The 23,703-nt window shown below is 47.6% G+C and overlaps 1 protein-coding gene and 1 long non-coding RNA gene across 11 annotated transcripts in view; one reads left to right on the top strand and one right to left on the bottom strand.

Moving 5' to 3' along the window:
* The window catches only part of ROPN1L (rhophilin associated tail protein 1 like), a 25,473-nt gene extending 5,432 nt beyond the window's left edge, over positions 1 to 20,041 (bottom strand). For 2 of the 8 annotated variants that reach the window (XM_008175865.3, XM_042845489.2), the window contains exons 1-5: positions 19,561 to 19,713; positions 17,582 to 17,749; positions 15,390 to 15,513; positions 14,960 to 15,121; positions 9,318 to 9,493 (exon numbers count right to left, since the gene is read on the bottom strand). In XM_008175865.3, the coding sequence (XP_008174087.1) occupies positions 9,318 to 9,493; positions 14,960 to 15,121; positions 15,390 to 15,513; positions 17,582 to 17,749; positions 19,561 to 19,652 (722 nt within the window). In that variant the 5' untranslated portion in view covers positions 19,653 to 19,713. The other 6 variants (XM_042845492.2, XM_008175868.4, XM_008175870.4 and 3 more) reach the window with 6 other exon arrangements.
* LOC135981492 (uncharacterized) lies at positions 19,998 to 23,703 on the top strand. Of its 3 annotated transcripts, none has more exons than XR_010598530.1 (3): positions 19,998 to 20,137; positions 20,774 to 21,163; positions 23,275 to 23,703. It is a non-coding gene; the product is annotated as an uncharacterized LOC135981492 (long non-coding RNA). The 3 variants fall into 3 exon arrangements; XR_010598529.1 differs by lacking the exon at positions 19,998 to 20,137 and adding an exon at positions 20,166 to 20,317 and having other exon boundaries at positions 20,940 to 21,163; XR_010598528.1 differs by lacking the exon at positions 19,998 to 20,137 and having other exon boundaries at positions 20,325 to 21,163.

The following is a 23,703-nucleotide window of genomic DNA, read 5'->3' as shown; positions in this document are numbered from 1 at the left end:
TGTCTCCTGACCTGGCCAGCTGCAAAGAAGGCTCTGCAGGCTCTCTCTCTTCCCTAGCTGGCTGGGAGCTGCTGTGTTTTATTGACACAGCACCCTCTGGTGGTCAAAAGACGGAACTACAGCAACATTTCGGCAGAAGCTTTTTTCTGAACAAAAATTTAAAAATATGAGCGGCTCATTAATTATGCACATGCACAGTAGTGCAGAATTCCCCCAGGAGTAAATATTTTTCTTGCACCAAGTAATCTATCAGCCACATTTTGCTTTATTTAAAATATAGAATTGAGGATTAGTACCACATAAAGTTGCCCTAACTCTTAAATCCACTAAAGTCAAGAGCACAGAAGCTCCATAAAGCTCCATTCAATGGGCTCAAATAAAAAAAAAGGGTAAAGGCAGAATCAAACCTAGGATTCTGGAAGGGTTCTTGAAGGTGAAACCTAATGTAATACTATGAAATCCAAACAACTTCAAAAAGATCTGCCAATAGCACTGGAGTGTCTTATATGGGACATTGCTGTTCTTCTTCGAGTGCTTGCTCATATCCATTCCAATTAGGTGTGCGCGCGCCGCGTGCACAATCGTCGGAGAAATTTTCTACCCTAGCAACACCTGGTGGGTCGGCTGTGGAGCCCCCTGGAGTGGCGCCTTCATGGCACTGGATATATACCCCAGCCGACCCAGCACCCCCTCAGTTCCTTCTTACCGCCCGTGACGGTCGTTGGAACTGTGGAGCACGGCATAGCTGTTCTCCACTTTCCCTAGCTTTACCCGTTGCTTCTTGTAGATAGTTGTTAATTGTGGTTTTTAGATTAGTAGTTGTTGTTAATAGTTATAAATAGTTTTTCGTAGTTAGCGGAGGTTAAGGGGGCCTTTATTTCCCCCTTCCCCCCCCCCCCCGGCGCACAGCCGGGCTCATGCCCACGGCTCCCGGCTTTAAGCCGTGCGCGACATGTGGTAGGCCTATGCCAATGGGAGACCCCCTGACTCTTGTCTGAAGTGCTTAGGGGAGTCTCACCAAACGGACAAGTGCAAGATTTGCAAGGCTTTCAGGCCAAGGACGAAAAAGGAGCGGGACTTCAGGCTTAAGCAGCTCCTCATGGAAGCGGCACTTAGCCCGGATCCTCCTTCAGCGCACCAGGTTTCGGCACCAAGCGCCTCGGTGCGTAGTGCCCCAGCGGCTCCTTCCAGTACTGCACCACGGGCAGACGCGGAAAAGGCGCCACGGCACCGTCCTCCTTCGGCACCGCGTCCGCCGCAAGCCCCTCGGCGCCGGTCCCTGTCTCTGGGACATAAAAGGCCCCGTAAAACTCAGGACACTGCCGTCCAACAGGCACCGGCTCCCCCCGCACCGGTGGTAGAGCCGCGCCCGGCTTCCGAACGCCAGAGGGTGCAAGTATCATCAGCACCGTTGACTCCGGCGCCGGGTGTACAGCCGTTGAGTCCGGTGCGGACTGGCTCACCGCCTCGTCAGGTGTTGGAGCCCTGTCTCCCTTCTACACCGGAGACGTTTGCCACGGCGAGAGACCTCATCGCCCTCACGGAGCCGGCGACTTCTCAACCCGCGGCACCGCATGCCCTTCGTATGGTACAGTCCTGGGGCAAGCCTACCCTGATACGGCCGCCTTCTCTGGGCGTGGACTTGTGGCACCGCTCCCTGTCTCGGAGCAGGTCTCAACACCACTCGCAGTCCCGGCACAGATCTACCTCCCGGCACCGGTCTTCTTCTCGGCACCGACCCGAGCACCAGTACCGGAGTCAGGGCGCAGCTCTCGGCACTGGTATGAGCGCTGCTCCCATTCCCGAGGCCGCTCCCGGCACCGAGGTTACAGACGGTCTTCATCGTCCAGATCCAGATCCGGATCCCGGTACCGACATGCATATCGGCACTGTTCTCGATCCCGGTACCGTTCACCGGCACCACGCAGAGACCGCTCGCCGATTGATCGGCACCGCTCCAGGACATTTCCCTGCACCCACGCTCGGCACCACCCTGGCCCTCGAGATTGGCGTCTCACTCTTCTGAAGGGGCTCCCCGTTCAACATACCCTGCTCAAGGTCAAGCCGCAGACGACTTGGGTCATTGGCAGGAGGGGGCAGACAACCTTCGACAAGACCCTATGCATTGGTCTTTCTGGACCCCTTGGGCATATCACCAGGCTCAAGGGGCTCCACTAGCGGCCTCTCGTTCGGCTCACTCTGAGCCCAAGGTTCCTGAGGCCACCATCTCCCGTCCTCCTCCAAGGGGTATGGAGGCCCTGGCCCCGACGCCCACGCAGGAACCAGACCCTGGTGCAGGGGATCCTGCACCTCCAAGTCCCTTGGAGCCGGACCCTCACACAGATCCCTTACCCCCTGAGGCGTCCTCCTCATCTTCCCCAGATGAGGCAGTGGCGGGTACAACACCCTCAGGCCCACCTCCTATAGCTCTTCGTGCCCACCAAGACTTGTTATGTAGGGTGGCAAGAAATATGGACCTACAGGCCGAGGAGATAGCGGAGGTGGAGGACCCGGTGGTGAGCATCCTTTCATCTGATGCCCCAACCCGGCTGGCGTTGCCCATTATCCGAACAATTCAGGCTAACGCTACGGCCCTATGGCAAACCCCGGCCTCCATCCCTCCAACTGCCAGAGGGGTAGAGAGGAAGTACTTTGTGCCCTCTAAAGACTATGAGTACCTCTACCCGCATCCCCCACCATGTTCACTGGTAGTCTCATCAGTGAATGCCAGAGAGCGCCATGGCCAGCAGGCGGCAGCGCCCAAATCAAAGGACGCTAAGCACTTTGATTTGTTTGGACGCAAGGTTTATTCAGCAGGGGATCTGCAGCTCAGGGCCGCAAACCAACAGGCGCTCTTAAGTCGGTACAATTATAACTCATGGGTTTCCATGGGTAAATTCAAAGAGTTGGTTCCCCAGGACTCAAGGAAGGAGTTCAGGGCCCTGGTGGAGGAGGGCAAAAAGGTGGCTAGAACCTCCTTACAGGCCGCCCTCGACATTGCAGACTCGGCCGCCAGGACTCTAGCGTCTGGGATAGCCACTCAACCTGTCTCCTGGCTCCAGGTTTTGGGGTTACCGCCAGAACTGCAGCAGACCCTGCAGGATCTGCCATTCGAGGGCCAACCATCATGCGCTCCCTGGGGATGCATGTCCCAGGATCTCAACGCAGGCCCTTTAGGCCACAGCCACAAAGGTTCTACCCTCCTCCTCCTCGTCTGAGACAGGACTTTCCCAGAAGGCGGGGACGAGGTGGTAGACGGAGGCCGACCGGACCCCAACCTGGTCAGAACCAGGGCCCCCCTAGGCCACCTTCAGGACCTAGGCAAAACTTTTGAAGCTGCGCCCGAGGACGGCACACCAGCCACTACCCAGGATCCATCTCATTTATTTCGGGATCGCCTCTCCCGTTTCCACCGTGCTTGGTCCCTTATAACTTCGGACTGTTGGGTCCTTCGCACGGTGGAGAGGGGATATGCCATCCAGTTTTCTTCGTTCCCCCCCTCCCACTCCCCCTCCCTCTTCAGGGACCCTTCTCACGAGCATCTCCTTATATAGGAGGTTTTTGGGCTCCTCTCTATGGGGGCCATAGAGGAGGTTCCCCCAGAGTTAAGGGGCAAGGGGTTTTACTCCAGCTACTTCCTGATCCCCAAAGCAAAAGGGGGTCTGCGACCCATTTTAGACTTACGCGGACTCAACAAATTCATAGTAAAGTTGAAGTTCCGCATGGTCTCCTTGGGGACCATCATCCCTTCCCTGGATCCTGGGGACTGGTACGCCGTACTCGACATGAAGGACGCATATTTTCATATAGCGATCTACCCCCCTCACAGGCGCTTCCTTCGTTTTGTAGTAAACAAGGTACACTACCAATTTGCCGTCCTTCCCTTCGGACTGTCCGCGGCTCCAAGAGTGTTCACCAAATGTATGGCCGTCATGGCAGCATACCTTCGTCGACAAAGGATACAGGTGTTCCCGTATCTAGACGACTGGCTGGTCCGCGGCCGCACCAGAGAGCAGGTTCAGGCGCATGTACAGATAATACTACAAACATTCCACGACTTAGGCATTCTACTCAACAAAGAGAAGTCCACTCTCGAGCCGACCCAGAGAATAGAGTTTATCGGGGCAGTCTTAGACTCCACACTCGCCCGAGCTCTTCTGCCAGGCACTCGGTTTCGCACCATCGCGAACATCATCCACAGACTCCAGGCCTTCCCGATTACCACTGTAAGGACGTGCCTCGGTCTGTTGGGTCACATGGCCTCTTGTACTTACGTAACCAGGCATGCCAGACTTCGGCTTCGTCAACTTCAGGCCTGGGTGTCCTCGGTGTACCGCCCTTCTCGGGACAGCCTGACCATGGTGGTCACGATTCCGAACTCGATCTTGACCTCTCTCACCTGGTGGCTGGATCACAAGGCGGTTTGTGCAGGAGTGCCGTTTCACGCCCACAACCCTCCCTGCACCTGTTCACGGACGCCTCATCTCTAGGTTGGGGCGCTCACCTCGGGTAACACCATACCCAAGGCCTGTGGACCGCATACCAACTAGCTCTGCACATCAATGTTCGAGAGCTGATGGCGGTGCGCCTAGCATGTCAGGCATTTCTCGGTCTCCTGCATGGCCGCTGCGTGTTAGTCCTCACAGACAACACCACGGCCATGTTCTACATCAGCAAGCAAGGAGGAGCCCGGTCGTCTCCCCTATGCCAAGAGGCGATTCGCCTGTGGGAGTTCTGCATTGCCCACTCGATACATCTTATGGCATCGTTCCTCCCTGGAGTCCAGAACACTCTGGCGGACCGTCTCAACAGATCCTTCCAGACGCACGAGTGGTCGATTCATCCGGACATCATCTATTCCATCTTCCAGAGGTGGGGATTTCCCCAGGTAGACCTTTTCGCATCACGAGCCAACAGGAAGTGCCACGTGTTCTGCTCCCTACAAGGGCGATCTCCGGGCTCCCTGTCGGACGCTTTCCTTCTAACGTGGAAAGACCAGCTGTTCTACGCTTTCCCTCCATTCCCACTGGTCCACAGGGTACTGCTCAAACTACGCAGAGACCAGGCACGTGTGATTCTAGTCGCTCCAGCTTGGCCAAGATAGCACTGGTACACCACGCTTCTGGAGCTATCAGTTCAAACTCGGTTGTGCCCAGACTTGATCTCCCAGGACCACGGCCGACTGTGTCACCCCGACCTGCAATCGCTCCACCTTACAGCGTGGATGCTCCATGGCTGAATCAGACAGAGCTACAATGCTCACATCCCATGCAACAGATTCTAATGGGAAGTAGAAAGCCCTCTACACGGACCACTTACTTAGCCAATTGGAAGCGGTTCTCCTGTTGGTGCGACCAGCGGGCCACGCCCCCCTTGCAGGCGTCCGTTCCTCTTATAGTCAAGTATCTCCTGTCCTTGAGACATCAGGGCTTGGCGATATCTTCAGTCAGGGTTCACCTGGCCGCTATATCGGCGTTCCACCCAGGAGAACACGCTTCCTCGGTCTTCTCTAACCCGATGGTTGTCAGATTCCTCAAGGGCTTAGACCGCCTTTACCCACAGCAACGCCAACCCGTTCCGGCGTGGGATCTTAATCTGGTTCTCTCCAAGCTCACAGGACCCCCATTCGAGCCATTGGCTAACTGCTCACTCCTTTACCTATCTTGGAAGACAGTCTTCCTTGTAGCCATCACTTCAGCAAGGCGTGTTTCTGAACTCAAGGCCCTCACATCTGAGCCTCCGTACACAGTCTTCCATAAAGACAAGGTACAGCTTTGCCCCCACCCTGCCTTCCTTCCCAAGGTTGTATCAGCTTTTCATGTGAACCAGGATATATTCCTCCCGGTCTTCCATCCTAAGCCACACGCCACGCGCCAAGACCAGTGTATGCACTCCTTGGACGTGCGCAGGGCCCTTGCTTTCTATATTGAGCGTACGAAACCATTTCGAAAGACGACGCAACTCTTCGTTGCAATAGCCGACCGGCTGAAAGGCCTACCAGTCTCCTCCCAACGTCTCTCCTCTTGGATCACGTCCTGCATTCGTGCTTGCTACGACCTGGCTGGTGTCCCAGCGCCACGCCTCACCACCCACTCCACGAGGGCCCAAGCCTCCTCGACTGCCTTCCTGGCTCAAGTCCCGATCCAGGACATTTGTAGAGCTGCAGTTTGGTCATCAGTCCACACCTTCGCCGCTCACTATGCGTTGGTACAGCAGTCCAGAGATGATGCTGCATTCGGTTCAGCGGTTTTGCACACAGCGATGTCTCACTCCGACCCCACCGCCTAGGTAAAGCTTGGTAGTCACCTAATTGGAATCGATATGAGCAAGCACTCGAAGAAGAAAAAAATGGTTACTCACCTTTGTAACTGTTCTTCGAGATATGTTGCTCATATCCATTCCAAACTCGCCCCCCTTCCCCACTGTCGGAGTAGCCGGCAAGAAGGAACTGAGGGGGCGCTGGGTCGGCTGGGGTATATATCCAGCGCCATGAAGACGCCACTCCAGGGGGCTCCACAGCCGACCCACCGGGTGTTGCTAGGGTAGAAAATTTATCCGACGATCATGCACGCGGCGCGCACACACCTAATTGGAATGGATATGAGCAACACATCTCGAAGAACAACAGTTACAAAGGTGAGTAACTGTTTTTTTTACCTAGTCTGTAGCAGCTATAAAGAAATCTCCCAAGAGGCTATTATCTCAACTTTTCAAAAGTTAACAAGGGAAGGTAAATAAGGTTAACGATTTTAAACAAATTACTGTACAACGATTACTTCTCTGGGTTCCAGTTAAACCTAAATCATTGTATTATGCAAAAGAGTAATATAATCTTAATTGTATGTATGATTGCAATTCTATAGTCATCTTAAGTGGTGACAGTAAAGCTTATCAATTTGTTAATGTAAATGGATATGGCATTTGTGTATTTATCTTCCCACCCGGAATGCTCCAGGGACAAGAAAGCTCAAAATAACACCACACTTAGGTTCAATTAATTTAGGACAGTGATTATGTTAATCCTGCTGGCTCCTTCAGCAGGAAGGACCAGAGGACAAAAGCACAAATGAAATAGGTAGTCTCCATACACCCACAGCTCAAGAAGTGAGCAAGCCATGTATACCATATTTTTGTCCTCCTCCTGCAGGAATGCATTACTCAAATACTCAGGTACAAGAGATATGCCCTTTCAGGGATCAGGACTATGTCAATAGCATACAAGAGAAATAATATTACAAGGATTGGGGATCTGAGACACCAAAGAAATGACAAATAAAACAAACACCAAATTTATGCCCCTCACATATACCCCCAACCCCAGTCCTGATGGGATTGAGGCAACCCAAGACAAAAAGACGCATCCTCAGGATGGAACAGACACTTAGTGCATAGCCATACATACAAACCAGGCATCACCCTGCAGCCATGGTAAGGAGGACAGGATTATATGATAGAGTTGCCTGCAATAGCAGGGGACTGGACTTGATGAGTCAATAGGACCCTTCCAGTCTTATGTCCTAGGGATCAAGGAACATAACCTCAGGCTCATGAACACAAGATTGGTTAAAAACAAAGTCCGCATTACATATGACCTGATTGTTGAGGAGGCAACTGACCTGGCCTACCTCACTGAAACCTGGGTTGAAGACATTGTCAGATGCATTCTGGTACAACTCATTCCAGCAGGATATACAACACACCATGGGTGAAATCCTCATTCCACTGAGGTCAATGGGAGTTTTGCTGTTGACTTCAGTGGGACCAGGATTCCACCCCATGAGTCCAAAGTTTGGTAGGAAGGATGGCTATCAGATAACCCAACCAAACCCAGATGGAAATGAGATCTTAACCCAGAGACCAAGTTATTCAGATGCACCCAGATGACACAGAACTCCAGGAAACAGAACCAATATAGACATTCTAGCAATATACAGACCACTCAAGAGCTCTGCAAGCTTCCTCTCAGAGCTAATCTCAAACCAAGACATCAAAATTTGTCTTGTGAGACTTCACACTTATGGAGTACAGTTCTGTCTCAGTGGAATACACTACACAAGCCAGAAGCATGACCAGTGTGCTAAGGGACTAGTCAGACACTTTCTAACAACAACCTCAAAACAACCCCTCCCTCTGTACCACCCCCAGAGATATATACTGTTAACCAATGATCAATCAGCACCAGATAAAGCAGAGACAAGAACTGGTAGCCTGGAACATACAGTGTTTATAAACACCAACATTATAAAGGAAACCAATATCTAAAATGTCTGATCAACATAACTGTTCTTGATAGCGGAACTCCTGACCAGCCCAGACTGTCTTTTCCTTTACCTTGCACCTGAACATCTCCCACTGTGAGGAACTGCCATAACACTTTGCTGAAAATATTAATAAAATCTATAAAGGTGGCAGGAGCAGCAGAGATAGAACAGACCCTGGTAATGGTAAATGAACACCTGAGATCATGTCTAAGGAAGGGCAATTTACCAGTGGCTTGGAATCATGGCTAATACTAAAAAAAACCCCAAAAAACAGAAGGACCCAAACAATTTTGCTAGTTATGACCTAGTCTCAAATGTTCCTTTCCTGAACAAGGACACTGAGATGATAGTGGTAGATCATCTCCAGCAATCTCCAGCAGAATCCACCTTCTGCCAATATGCTGGCTACCAGATTTGGCCAATGCAAAGCCAGAACAACAGTCACCCTAGTGAATGATCTCCTTGTAAAATCTGCTGCCTTCAATAAGAGTTGGCCACAAGTGTGTTCCACTTGTGCCATCTAGCAGGCATCAGTGGATTGCCCTCAGATAATTCTATCCATTTCTCTAATAAAGGCTGTGATGGGCAGCTGCTCCTCACAGAGAGTCCTCCTCCAAAATCAGGTCATATGTAATGCAGTTTCCACCTACAGGGCTTGTTTATTTCCCTTCTCCTATTCAACATCTATGGTAAAACATAAGAAGAAACTTTAAAATGCTGTGGGTTCAAACAACAACATTCAGATGTTACAAAGCTATAAACATAATTTCTATCTGGAGTAGAGAACACCATAATTCACCTAGCCGAACATCTGGAAAAAATAAACGTGTGGGTGAATAACTGTTGGCTCAAACTCTGACAGTGAAGCCAACAGGAGTCTAACTTTAGGCACCCATTTTTGAAAAATCTTGTCCTCAACGTTTATTATGCTCTCACTAGCAAGTACAAAGAGAAAATGAAGTGAAAAGAGAGATTATCTAACTAAAATTAGAGATTTATGAAGCCAGAATGAACCAGCATAGCTGATGCATGCTCCAAATCCAAATTTATACTTACACTTGTCCCTTAAGAGCATTGAGGAAAGCTTCAACTTTGTAGTCTGGCATCTCACCATCTATACTGGCCAGGTATGTGTAAATAAATGAGAATGTATCAAATGGAATGCGAGCAGGTCCCCCCTCTGGATCAGTTGTTAGAATTTCACAGGCATACTTCACAGAAGTCATTAAGGACTAGCAGGATCCCAACCAAGAAAAGAGAGACATAATACCAGAAGGCATTAGCATCCTTTGTTCACTATGGTGTAATATCGCATGAAAGACTGTCAGCTTCTGAAATTCAGTGTGAATAGAACCAAGACTTCAAACTTTGCAAGTGTAAATGTACCTGCAATTCACACTCCAATGCAGGCAGCTCCACTGGTGATAACGGTGGTGGAAGCTGTAGTGTAGACAGGGCTCAGGCATTTTTATTATTGTGGCATCTCATTTGGTTTAAGACTACAGAGTGGTAAAAATGCCTGAGCCCTTTTCACACTACTGCCTCCACCAACATTAGCAGCGGTAAAGCTGCACTATTGGTGAATTAAGGCTAAAAATTTTGTTAGTATAGAAAAGGCCTTAGTGTAATTCTGTTACTCTTTTAATCAATGCAAAAGAGAAAGGTAGCGTATCATTGAGCAATTAATTGCATCATGTTAGTCTGAACAGACATCAGTCCACTGCCATATTTACAAATACATCACCAGGTAAAGAATGGTCCCTAATTTGTTACCATATAAAGGCCTCAGTTCACCTGTGAACTATCATTTCAATTTATCTGAACCTGGCCCTAGTGAGGGCAGCACTAAATTGGCTAAGATAGCTAAATCTCAATAAAGCTGGGGGGGGGGAAGTTTGTCTGGATCAATGTTGTGGCAGCTGATATTTTGGCATGATGCTGTGAATGTCAGCATTCACAATAACCAAACAATATCCAATCCTGGAAAATATCCTTTTGGATACATCTAAACCAGTGGTTCCCAACCTATTTACCACATTGTGGGCTGCATATGTGGCCCATAATATGTTATGTGGGCCACATCCAATACTACCTGTATGGCCCTACGGATGTCACATGGGCCATAGCTCTGTGCTGATTGGGCCAGCCACAGGTTGAGAATCACTGGGCTACACATTCTGTGGCTGCAATCCTCCCAGCCTGAGTCAAGAGACACGGGCCTGCAGGGCTCACACTAGCGTTCTAATAATAGCTGTGTAGACAGCACTTCAAAGTTGCAGTTCAGGCTGGAGCTCGGGCTCTGAAGCTTAGGGATGGGAATGGACTTCAGAGCCCAAATTAAAACTTCAAAGAGCTGTCTACATGGCGATTTTTAGTGTGTTAGTGCAAGCTCCTCATGCCCAAGTCTGTCATCTCAAACTGGGAGGCTCACTGCCACAGGCTATCTAAATATATCCTAAATGGAGTAAACTTAAACTGAAGTTAAGGATGTCAATAATTTAAGGCAGAAAAATCTTAAGAATGTTGCAGTTAAAAAAATCCACCAAAACCCCAGAAAATTCAGAGTTAAGATTACATTTTAAAAAAACAACATAACCCCAAGTGTTAGTTAAGGATATACTTAAAAAAAAAAAAATCCTGTAACTTCAATGGGACTCTCACAGATACCGTAATCTGAACTAGTGGATACTAGTGCTGGATCAATGCCATAAATACTAACATTTATAAAAATTCAGTGAGGAGTTTTGCTCAGTAATAGGCTGGTTGGGGTAACAAAGACCATGACTAAAGACCCTAAAAATAACGGCAGTGACAAAAATTACAGTTTTAGTAACAAGTAAACAATGGATTTTCTAAAGATAAGTATTTTGTAGTGATGGAATGGTGAATAAAAAAAAAATGTCTATTCAAAATCTAGAGTATATTCCAAACCCTATTATTCACAAATTTAAGGTAATTAAAACTGGAGACCCAAACTGATATACAGTGCCACTTTATAACTGGCACACCTGTCAGCCCTCTCATACAAGAGCTTTGCTGAATCTGCCAACTTGGGGAAGCTGGGTGGACCTCCTGCAGAATTTCTAAAGGCCTCCTATACAATTTATAAACTCTGCAGGGCTTTCTGGCCCTCTCATTTTGGCCTAGCCACAACTCTCTCTTTTGTTTTAGCAAGTTTATTCACCTCAAGTTTTCACATATCAAGGTTATACAAATTGTTTCAAAAGATAAGGAAATTTCCACACCAATAATTATTAAACCAGAGGTTAGACTGCAAAGACATCGCAATATTTTATGAAACAAATGTATTAAATCATTGTTGTTTTTAAAAGTTAGAAAGCCAGGATATTCTTAGTTAAGGCTGCACTTAAAATATAAAAAAATTCAAAGGTAAGGAACTGCAAGCTATCTTAACTCTGACCCTGATCCATGATCATCTATGCATATCATTTACTCACTGTTATGACTTGGTGGGATAATACACATGATTGGAATGTTGGTGTGGATGGGTATAGCTTGCTCAGGAAGGATAGACAGGGGAAAAAGGGAGGAGGTGTTGCCTTAAATATTAAAAATGTACACACTTGGACTGAGGTGGAGATGGACATAGGAGACGGAAGTGTTGAGAATCTCTGGGTTAGGCTAAAAGGGATAAAAAACAAGGGTGGTGTCATGCTAGGAGTCTACTACAGGTCACCTAACCAGGTGGAAGAGGTGGATGAGGCTTTTTTTAAACAACTAACAAAATCATACAAAGCCCAAGATTTGGTGGTGATGGGGGACTTCAACTATCCGGGTATATGTTGGGAAAATAACACAGCGGGGCACAGACTATCCAATAAGTTATTGGACTGCATTGCAGACAACTTTTTATTTCAGAAGGTTGAAAAAAGCTACTGGGGGAAAGCTATTCTAGACTTGATTTTAACAAATAGGGAGGAACTCGTTGAGAATTTGAAAGTAGATGGCAGCTTGGGTGAAAGTGATCATGAAATCATAGAGTTTGCAATTCTAAGGAAGGGTAGAAGGGAGAACAGCAAAATAGAGACAATGGATTTCAGGAAGGTGGATTTTGGTAAGCTCAGAGAGCTGATAGGTAAGGTCCCATGGGAATCAAGACTGAGGGGAAAAACAACTGAGGAGAGTTGGCAGTTTTTCAAAGAGACACTATTAAGGGCCCAAAAGCAAGCTATTCCGCTGGGTAGGAAAGATAGAAGATGTGGCAAAAGACCACCTTCGCTTAACCACGAGATCTTGCATGATCTAAAAAATAAAAAGGAGTCATATAAAAAATGGAAACTAGGACAGATTACAAAGGATGAATATAAGCAAACAACATAGGAATGCAGGGGCAAGATTAGAAAGGCAAAGGCACAAAATGAACTCAAACTAGCTACAAGAATAAAGGGAAACAAGAAGACTTTTTATCAATACATTAGAAGCAAGAGGAAGACCAAGGACAGGGTAGGCCCACTGCTCAGTGAGGAGGGAGAAACAGTAACAGGAAACTTGGAAATGGCAGAGATGCTTAATGACTTCTTTGTTTCGGTCTTCACCGAGAAGTCTGAAGGAATGCCTAACATAGTGAATGCTAATGGAAAGGGGGTAGATTTAGAAGATAAAATAAAAAAAGAACAAGTTAAAAATCACTTAGAAAAGTTAGATGCCTGCAAGTCACCAGGGCCTGATGAAATGCATCCTAGAATACTCAAGGAGCTAATAGAGGAGGTATCTGAGCCTCTAGCTATTATCTTTGGAAAATCATGGGAGACGGGAGAGATTCCAGAAGACTGGAAAAGGGCAAATATAGTGCCCATCTATAAGAAGGGAATAAAAACAACCCAGGAAACTACAGACCAGTTAGTTTAACTTCTGTGCCAGGGATGATAATGGAGCAAGTAATTAAGGAAATCATCTGCAAACACTTGGAAGGTGGTAAGGTGACAGGGAATAGCCAGCATGGATTTGTAAAGAACAAATCGTGTCAAACCAATCTGATAGCTTTCTTTGATAGGATAACAAGTCTTGTGGATAAGGGAGAAGCGGTGGATGTGGTATACCTAGACTTTAGTAAGGCATTTGATACGGTCTCGCATGATATTCTTATCGATGAACTAGACAAATACAATTTAGATGGGGCTACTATAAGGTGGGTGCATAACTGGCTGGATAGCCGTACTCAGAGAGTAGTTATTAATGGTTCCCAATCCTGCTGGAAAGGTATAACAAGTGGGGTTCCGCAGGGGTCTGTTTTGGGACCGGCTCTGTTCAATATCTTCATCAACAACTTAGATAATGGCATAGAAAGTACACTTATTAAATTTGCAGATGATACCAAACTAGGAGGGATTGCAACTGCTTTGGAGGACAGGGTCATAATTCAAAATGATCTGGACAAATTGGAGAAATGGTCTGAGGTAAACAGGATGAAGTTTAACAAAGACAAATGCAAAGTGCTCCACTTAGGAAGGAAAAATCAGTTTCACACATACAGAATGGGAAGAGACTGTCTAGGAAGGCGTATGGCAGAAAGGGATCTAGGGGTTATAGTGGACCACAAGCTACATATAAGTGAACAGTGTGATGCTGTTGCAAAAAAAGCAAACATGATTCTGGGATGCATTAACAGGTGTGTTGTGAGCAAGACACGAGAAGTCATTCTTCCGCTCTACTCTGCGCTGGTTAGGCTTCAACTGGAGTATTGTGCCCAGTTCTGGGCCCTGCATTTCAAGAAAGATGTGGAGAAATTGGAGAGGGTCCAGAGAAGAGCAACAAGAATGATTAAAGGTCTTGAGAACATGACCTATGAAGGAAGGCTGAAAGAATTGGGTTTGTTTAGTTTGGAAAAGAGAAGACTGAGAGGGGACATGATAGCCGTTTTCAGGTATCTAAAAGGGTGTCATAAGGAGGAGGGAGAAACCTTGTTCACCTTAGCTTCCAAGGATAGAACAAGAAGCAATGGGCTTAAACTGCAGCAAGGGAAGTTTAGGTTGGACATTAGGGAAAAGTTCCTAACTGTCAGGGTGGTTAAACACTGGAATAAATTGCCTAAGGAGGTTGTGGAATCTCCATTTCTGGAGATATTTAAGAGTAGGTTAGATAAATGTCTATCAGGGATGGTCTAGACAGTATTTGGTCCTGCCATGCGGGCACGGGACTGGACTCGATGACCTCTCGAGGTCCCTTCCAGTCCTAGAATCTATGAATCATGGAGATGGATGAATGTGCTAACTCTTTTATTATGCTCTATGTACTGTCAGGTATAAGAGAATATGGATATAAATCTCTTATCACACAGAGTTAGAGTCAAATCAGGAGACAAATAAGGGAGTATTAGAGCCATTAGATACTTTGAAGGGCAGATGAGGTACATTGTACTGTCCAGCTCATAGTGATATAATGATATCTCCTTCTCCTGGTACACCTGCTTGCTATTGTACTGACATTAAACCAGCAGTGGTAGCACTCTTATCCCCCCTTCTTCTGCCTGTCTGAATCACACACACCCTCAGAGCAAAGGTTGACACTGAATGAACATAAACAAATACAAATACGTGACCTGCCTTTGCTGCACAAAAAATTGGGGGTTTAAAGTGACACAATAGTATCTAGATCTACAATCTATTTACTGTAATTCCTCTATGGTCTGCTTGGTACATAGTCATTTGATTATGAAAGATTTTAACATGCCTACATACCCCACCAAGTATACTACACCCAAGTGCTAGAACTTTCAGCCATTCCACCTCTTCACCGAAGTTGTCCAATTGTAGAAGGGCTCTCAGCTGCTCCACTGGCAAACATAGATGTTTCCATTTTTTTTCTAGTTCTATCATGCTCACACGGCCCTTCGGAGAAAGCTTTAAAAGACAAAACACAAGACCACAAATAAAACTGGAATACACCATGGAGATTATCACACAACTAGGAGTACAAAACTTTAGGGCCACTTTTCCCCCCCCCCACAAAGAAATTGTGGCGTACTGTTTCTCTGACAGATAGTCTGTAGGACCAAACTGTCTATGAAGAGTTCTACTGACATCTCATCTCAGCTATGAGCCATGTCTATGAAAATTTCCACTGACATCTCTCAACAATACTGTGTGTTCAATATAGGTTGGCTTGTACCTGCTTGTGCAAAACTTTAAGGAGGCCTGGTGTGAGCCCAGTATCTGTTTTCTGTGTTGCTACTGGCATTTCAATCCTGTCCTTTACAGGAAGGGGCTCTCCTTTCGACAGAGCTGAGAAATACCTAGATTAACAGGAATACCAACACATTTGAATGCTTATAAGCAAATAAAAGTTAAGCAAAAACAAGCTTTATAAAAATCTGCTAATAATCTAAGTGCCCATGAAAATGGGAAATTGGCTTCAGTTAGCTCCTGATATAGACTTCCTCCCCTCTCTGTATCCAGTTTCCATCTTCCTTTTTAATTGAAGCCACAGAGTTTAGTTTTAACAGTGTTTATTTGTCACTATAATAATTATTATTGTGCTTTAATTGTGCATTCGATGTTCTGTGTTCCTTGGTGGCAGTGGAGAGTGATTTATAAATATTATTAGTGTGTTCTGGCAAGTAGCAATGTCTAAGCTTTCCACACACATTTCTAACAATGCACTTTAAACCAGATTTCTATAATCCTCTACTAGTCTAATCTGGTGATAGGCCATTGTCAAAACAGCCCAACCAGCAAATCAAAACACAATTTTGAAGAATTTATATGAAGATTTACAATAGTCATTATACTTATTTATTTTATAGCTGACCATAACTTAAACACAGCAGGAATTGAGTTTGATGCAGATATTAGTAATTTTAAGGATGCTGATACAGATATCTACCTCTTACAGCCAATGTCACCATCACAACTGGCCAAAAACTAATATACAAGAGACTTATTCCGCTTAATTCACTACCATATACAGTGCCTTGCTCCCAAGATAGGAAGAAACACTAAACGTTAACAACTTTTCCTAAAAAGTATCCACACAGCTATTTTCAAAAAGAGAACCACAAATAGTAACACATTTCAACAGTAGCCTATATCTTCTTAATACAAACATGGTACAGTACTTATGGTAAAGCTAGAGTTCACACACAGAACTTTCAGATTCTGTTCCTTCCTATGAAATAGCACGTGTTTCACTGATGTGTAAAAGTGATTACCCCAGAAAATCCAACCAAATACAAGGATCTAAAGATGGCAACACCCTGCACCTGCTTTTCAACCAGGATTATTTATGAAATCTACAGGGGAAAAACTAATTATGACATTCAGTACAGAGCAAAAATTAACAGCACCAAAAATGTGAGCCAGTTCGCTGGGTAGCAGTCCCTAAGTCACTCTGCCAAGGTTCCACATCTAAAATTGCATCACTAAATATAAATTCAATCAAAGACCACATTATCTTTAACAAATTAAAGAATACATAAAAATATATCAGCATATGTGCCACACAATACTTAATATCCAGACAATTTAGGGCTTGGCTACACTTGCAAGTTAAATCAGCCCCAGGAGCCCTAACTCCTGAGGTGTCCACACTGGCAAAGCACTTAAAGCGCCTGGACTCTGCAGCTGGAGCGCTCCTGGTGATCCACCTCCACGAGAAGCATAAAGCTTGCTGCGCCCTGGCTGAAAAGCCTGGGTGTCACTGTGGATGACGTGTTGCATTACTGCGCTGGGACTGGCCTCCAGAAATGTCCCATAATCCCCTGAAGTCAAGTGGCCACTCTGGTCATTGTTTTGAACTCGGCTACAGGCATGCGGATATCTCCTTTCAAAGCACCGTTTCTGACAGCTGGCATGCTTATCTGCTCCGGGACAAAGCAAACCATTACTGTGGAATGCTGCTGCTGCTGCTGCTGAGGCAGGCGTTTGTGCATGCGTGTGTGCGTGCATGGGTGTGTGAGAGAGAGGCGGGGTGGGAGGTGGGGTGTCCTGCTGCTGCCTAAACTTACAAGACAGCATGCTGACACACTCTCTGCCTCCCAAAACACAGTCTCTCCCCCCACATACACACAACACACTCCCTGTCACACTCCACCTCCTCCCATTTGAAAAGCACGCTGCAGCCACTTGCACACTGCGATAGCTACCACAATGCACTCCTCTCTGTGGTGTTGCAAGAGCTGCTAATGTTGCCATGCCACTGAGCTTGCAGCTGACAGTGTAAACACACAGCAGCGTTTTCCCTTTCTCCGAAGGCTGGTTTAACTCCCAGCGCTCTATATCTGCAAGTGTAGCCAAGCCCCTAATTAGGTCAATATATGATGCAGCAATATTTTGTTGTTAGCCTATATATAAAGTACTACTTACCCAGCTGACCACTGCAGTACATCATGAGGTTGAGTCCTGATGGCAGCTTTGGTAAACTGTTTCAAAATATCTGGGAGTTCAGGAGGTATGTTAATCTGCTGAGCACAAAACATGGTGTCTGGAAGAGGCATGATTCTTGTAAGGTCCAATAACAAGATCCTGAAAGAACTAAAAATATAAATGAATTCTAAACATATGAGATTAGTATGGTTCTATACAAGTTCTCTTAATTTTATTATTCAATTCAACTGTATAAAAAACCCAAACTTACTTTAACTATGAGGTCCTGTTCCAGAACAGAACGTGGATGTCCATGTGTTGCAACCAGTTTATTTTAATGTCATTTAATTAAATTAAAAGATAAAAGGAAAGAAATACAGATTTTTAGTCACAGCATCAGTTTTAGCCTAGGCAAAAATAAATGAGGCAAATCCATAAAAGTATGCAGGACTCTCTTCATCTGTAGCTCCTGTGATCAGGAACAGCCTTTCTCTTAACTGAAAACATCCCTCTGCTGCTCCCTTACCTATGCTTTTTAATTTCTTTCTTAATCTTCTCTTTATTTTAGCTTTGCAACTCTATTATTTAACTCTGTTACAATTTTATGATACAGATTTTGTGCAAGATGATATACAAAATAAAACGGTAAATCTGAAACTAATATAGATTCTCCTAGTTCTGTAACGGGCTAGCTCAGGCAGTGGGGTAACATGCACCAGATGATGGAAACTGATGGATTATACCACACAGTTTTTCTTTATTTCCTATTAAAAGGAAAACAGACTCCAAATTTCAATCAGTAACTTTGATGAAAAAAACAAAAAGTGAGACTAAAGCACTTCTGAACTGGCACAGACTCATGACAGTGAGCTATCACAGACCGTTCAGAACCGAGTGGTCCATTCCAGGTTCTTACAGTGACAAGGAGGCTTTGGGAGCTCTTCAACTGGTGCTTAAAGGTGGAATAGCGCTCCATGGGGAAAGTAAAGGAATTCAGAATATAAGAAAAATGTTGGTATATCTTGACAGGCAGAACCACAGAATGAGTTGGACAACCGCTATGTTGTCAAATCTTTGCTGTGAGGAGAGTCTGCCATTTTTGACCAGACAATTAAGTGTGAAGATTATAAAGTTTCTACTATATCTGTGTATATGTTTAAGCAGAGCAAATATTTATTAACCTCTGGTAGGGAGTTTCGTTTCCTGTGTTTTGTTTATGCTTAAATAACAAGCAGGTCAAATGAAGATCCTATGAGATCCTATGTATCACCATAGCATGAGCACACCTATACAGACAGCTTGCCCAGGGCCTCCCTTCCCCTGCCCATTGGTGGAGGGCACCAGCCACTCCACAGCCCATCACCTGCCTTAGCTACTAGTCAGTCCACTCAGCCGGGGGATGAGTTATGGGCCGGCCTATTGCTGAGCCTCACCTAAATCTTCCCCAGCTCAAGGACTGATATTTGTCCCACTCTGTATTAGGGTTGCCAACTGGGACTGAAGCTATTCCGGGAGAGTTCTCCCCCCCCCCCAACATGACATAACATTACATTACCTCTTAAAGTCTCCTGAGTCCCTTTCAAGAGCCGGTGCCGATTCCGGGAAACTCCAGGCCAACCCTAGAGGGTTGGTAACCCTGCGCTGGACTGGCCTGGAGCCTCCAGGAATTCAAGATGAATTAAAGATTAGGTCATGTGATGAAACCTCCAGGAATACATCAGTCACAGTTGGCCACCTGGGGGGAAGCGAGGGCGATTGCCGCCTGCCCGGCTGAGCCGCCCCTGGCCCGGTCCCGCGCACCCTGCGGGGAGGGGGCGTCGCTCTCCGGCACCGGCTCCCAGGCCGCAGCCTGGCCCTGCCCCGACCGCCCCGGCAACCGCCCCGCGGGGCCGGGACCCCGGCGCCAGGCAGGTGTCCCCTGAGCGGGGTCGCGCCCGGCCTCGCGTCTGCGGGAGCTGGCCCGGGGGCGGGTCTCTCACCTCCGCGCTGCGGCTCGCTCTGAGGGCCAGCGCGTAACCGCCGCTCGCCCCCGCCAGTTCCCAGGGCAACGTTTGTGTTTCACCGTCGCCATGCAACCGGCTCGAGCTACCGCCCGCGCGGCGCATGCGCTGGGCAAAGACGGGACCTGCTCAAAGGGTGAGGACCGACTATCCTTGGCGCATGCGCTTATAGGTGCCAGCTATTCAAAACCGCTTGCTGGCCACAACTTGCTATCGAGCCGCTGCTCGCTCACAGCGCATGCGCAGGAGCCAAGGGCGGCGCGTGGGTGCCGCTGCATTGCGCCTTGCCGGAGGTCGGAGAACAGCTGCTCGTCGCACTTACCAACCTGCTACTCAGGGGCAGGGAGACCATTGGGAAGCCCCTCCCCCCCCCCCCCCAGGGTGACCAGACGTCCCGACAACACCAGGACTGTCCCCATATGTAGCCGTTCGTCCCGTGTCCTGACTGAAGTGTGGTCACGACGCCATTTGTCCCGACAGTGGGGGCAGGACTGGACTGGTCACCCTAGCGGGCAGGCTCCCGGCCTGGCTCTGCACAGCTCCTAGGAAGCGTCTGGTAGGACCCTGCAGCCGATAAGTGGGGGACGTCTCCGCAGCTCCCATTGGCCAGGAACTCAGCCAAAGGGAGCTGTGGGAGCGGGACCAGCACGTGCAAGCAGCACACAGAGTGCCCTGGCTGCCCCTGGCCCTAGGAGCCAGAGGGGTTCTGCTGGCCACTTCCTGGGAGCTGCCCTAGGTAGGTGCTGCCCGGACCCGGACCCTGCCCCTACACCCAGCAGGTCCCTCTGGCTCCTAGGGTCAGGGGGCTCTGCGCGCTGCTTGCGCTCACAGGCCCCCGTGCTGCAGCTCCCATTGGTCCTGCTTTGAGCAGGGGGTTGCACTAGATGACTTCCTGAGGTCTCTTCCAACCCTAATCTTCTATGATCTGTCCTGCTGGGAGCTGAGGTGACTGTCAGCTGGACTGAGCCAGCAGTGTAGCCGGGGCTGGAACTGGGATCATACGCCCGTGGCCTGCAGCGGGGCCATATGCCCTCCTCACAGCTTCCTAGGGCTTTGCAATCCCCCCCACCCCCATGGTGTTGGTCAGGGCTGTGGCTGCTTCCCCCGCCCACCCATGTGTCTTGATATTTTACTCTTGTGATCTGGTCACCCTCCTCAGTTACCTTTGAATTTCCTTTTCCTCATCACCCAGCTCTCCCTGGTGTGAAACTGCTCAGTCAACCATATCTGCTACAAATGCCAGCATTGCTCTTGGTGGGAGTAGATGGGAGGTAGTGGCTCTCCTGAGCCTGTAGGAAGTGGTGGCTGTGCAGACACAGCTTTTGGCCAGTTGAAAACCATGTACATCTATTGCACAGGGGATGGAGGTGAAGTGATACAACAAGTAACAGCAGCAGCACCGAAAAGAAAGGAACTGTGGCAGGTAGACCATTGGCTAACAACTGAGCTGGTGCTGAGCCACAAACATGCTGCTTTTACAATGACCTGCATGCCATACTTGGCAGAGATACAACCCCCCACCCCCAGCATTATGGATACCTCTCGGGAGCCTGACAGACACAGAAGGGAAAAGGAATGTCAGGTAAGTGCATGCATATCTTTTTGCTCACACTGTTTAAATGTGAAGTTGTTGCCTGGCCCAACCCCAAGTTAGCAGAACACAGGTGACAAACAGAGGTAGATTTGGATCTGCTTTTCTTTCCCATATGGGGTAGGCTGCAGGGGCAGGGAGAAAGCAGAACAGTTTGTTTATGTACATAGGGATGTCCCTTGAATCCTCCTGAGAGATCTTAATGAAATTTTCATGGAGATACTCTGTAATCCTCTCCTGGAGGTTTCTAGGGACAGCAGCCTCATTTCTTTCTTCATGTTAGGACGCTTTCCCACACCATTCTGTGATGACTTTCACAGGCATCTTTGCAGTAAACAGGCTAATGGCATAGGAGCCTGGGCTGCTTTGGGACACCAGTAGCACCTGTTCTCTCTGTGGCTTTGTGCCACTCAAGAGTGAGAGATCAATTAAAATCACCACCACTGGTGGAAAATAGTGCCAGCGCTCAGTGCCATTGCCCTATATTCGTACTCATGGAAATAGGGGCCAAAATTATATTGCTTTTTATGCAATTAAACAATCCCCCACCCCTCAGGTCCCTACTGGGCCATACTCCCTATGGCTGGGGCTGGAGATGGGTGCTATGCACAGGCACTGCAAGGCTGAAGTGTCAGTAAGCATATCTTGTTTATGTAACCCTTCTGCCCATCTGAGTTGGCAGCAACAAGGGCTGGGTTCAGTATCTAGGGGTTCCGTTTCAATAACGCAATGCAAAACCGGCTCGAGCCCCCACCCAGTGACCTGGGACAATTACATACCACCCCCTGGGCGCCTCTAAGAGGCAATACTTCCCCGCTCGCAAGCACAGAGTCTGAATGTAGCAAATCCTTTTAATAAAGGAGGGAAACAATGCGGCATTATGTTGGGGAAACACCAGAAACAGGATTCATAACAAACCATGAGCAAAAGACCCACCCCCAAGTAAGTTTGGCAGTATCCTTTTCCCCTCAGGGTCTTAAGTCCAGCGCCCCCAAAATCACCCAAAAGTCCAACACCCCAAAAGTCTCTGTCCCTGGTCAGTGCAGCCCCAGAGTTCAAAAGTTTATCTGCAGAGTCTTACCCCACCTCCAGCCTGGGTGGAAATGGGGGGGGGGGAAGGGGCACACGGGGTGTTAAGGGGCACCTTACGTGGTCTGAGGCTGACTGCCCCGCCTCTCCATGGGGTTCTGCTGCAGCCTTCACCACGAGCCGCTCCACTCCTCCAGCCATCCCGTGAGCCCACTCGCTGTCCCGTGAGCCGCTCCAACTGTCCCACAAACTGCTCCGCTCCACTTCACTCCACTTACCGTCCCATGGGCTGCTCCAACCATCCCGCAAACTGCTTAGCTCCACTCCACTTGCCATCCCGCGGGCCGCACCAACCATCCCACAAACTACTCTGCTCTGCTAGCTGCTTAGCAATAAATCTTCAGGCTCCCCCACTAGTTAACACAGCACTCAGTGATCTCAGCTCTTTAGTGATTTCAGCTTGTAGTAGGTGCAGTGCCCCAGTGCTGGTGCACCATTGGCCCAAAATGAATTCAACATAGCAGTCTGTAACTAAATTCTTAATAGAATCAAAATTAGCTCTGCTATTCAACAGTGGAGAGAGGAGATCCTCCAAAAAAAAAAAAGGGGGGGGGGGCACAATACCATCCAGTACAAATACCTGTCCCTAGCTCCTCTCTCTCAATTCACTGCGTTTTGGAACCCATGTCCCTTGTCTAGCAAGTGCTACTTAGTTGATGGTGAGACACTCTGTCATAAAACAGTTTCATTGTCCTTGATTCACATAATCAGGGTAACACTTTATTCCTCCTGCCCCAGTAACAGAGAAACTGGGGATCCCACAGCAGCCAAAGTGACTATTTTGGGCTGCTGTGGGCTCACGCTAAGCGGGGTGGGTGTGCCTATGCAAACAAGATCAGCCCCTGAAGTTCTTTTCCACACTTGCCACAATTCCCACCAGATGTCAGGGTAGAGCTCATCCTGACTCTGCTTACATTTAAAACTTTAGAGGAGGAAGAGAAGGGATTTCTGAAACTTAATTTTTGCTTTCCATTGTGATTATACTGACAACTATACCTCCGTTTTCTCTGTAGCTGCTGCTGCTGCGGCCTTGAGAGGTCCCCCTCCACACCTGTGAAATGCCTGACCTTGATGAGAGAAGAGAAAGAAGCGGACTAAGGAGGATGTGTTGTCAGCAAAATCCTGCAAGCCAGTGATGCATCGGACTGTGAAAAGGGGGCCTACAGTGTGAATATGGCAGATAGCCTGAAGAAGGAAAGAGTGGACAGGAGAAAGACTCAGGAAAAGACCCAGCAGGAAAAAGAGAGGGAGATGCACCAGGACATAATGCGGCTTCTTAAGCAGCAAACACAAATGCTGCAGACTCTTGTTGACATACAGGCAGAGGCAATGGTAGAATAACTAGTTTGGGAAAGTGAAGGGGTGGTGAATACAATTATTGGGGGAGCAAGGATTTTGCTACACATACTTCATAGAATGGGAATAAATAATATTGATAACAA

This window comes from Chrysemys picta, chromosome 2, assembly GCF_011386835.1.
Source record: "Chrysemys picta bellii isolate R12L10 chromosome 2, ASM1138683v2, whole genome shotgun sequence".
Classification (NCBI taxonomy): domain Eukaryota; kingdom Metazoa; phylum Chordata; order Testudines; family Emydidae; genus Chrysemys; species Chrysemys picta.
The sequence above is the reverse complement of the archived record's forward strand: the minus strand, read 5'-3'. Positions and strand labels throughout refer to the sequence as shown.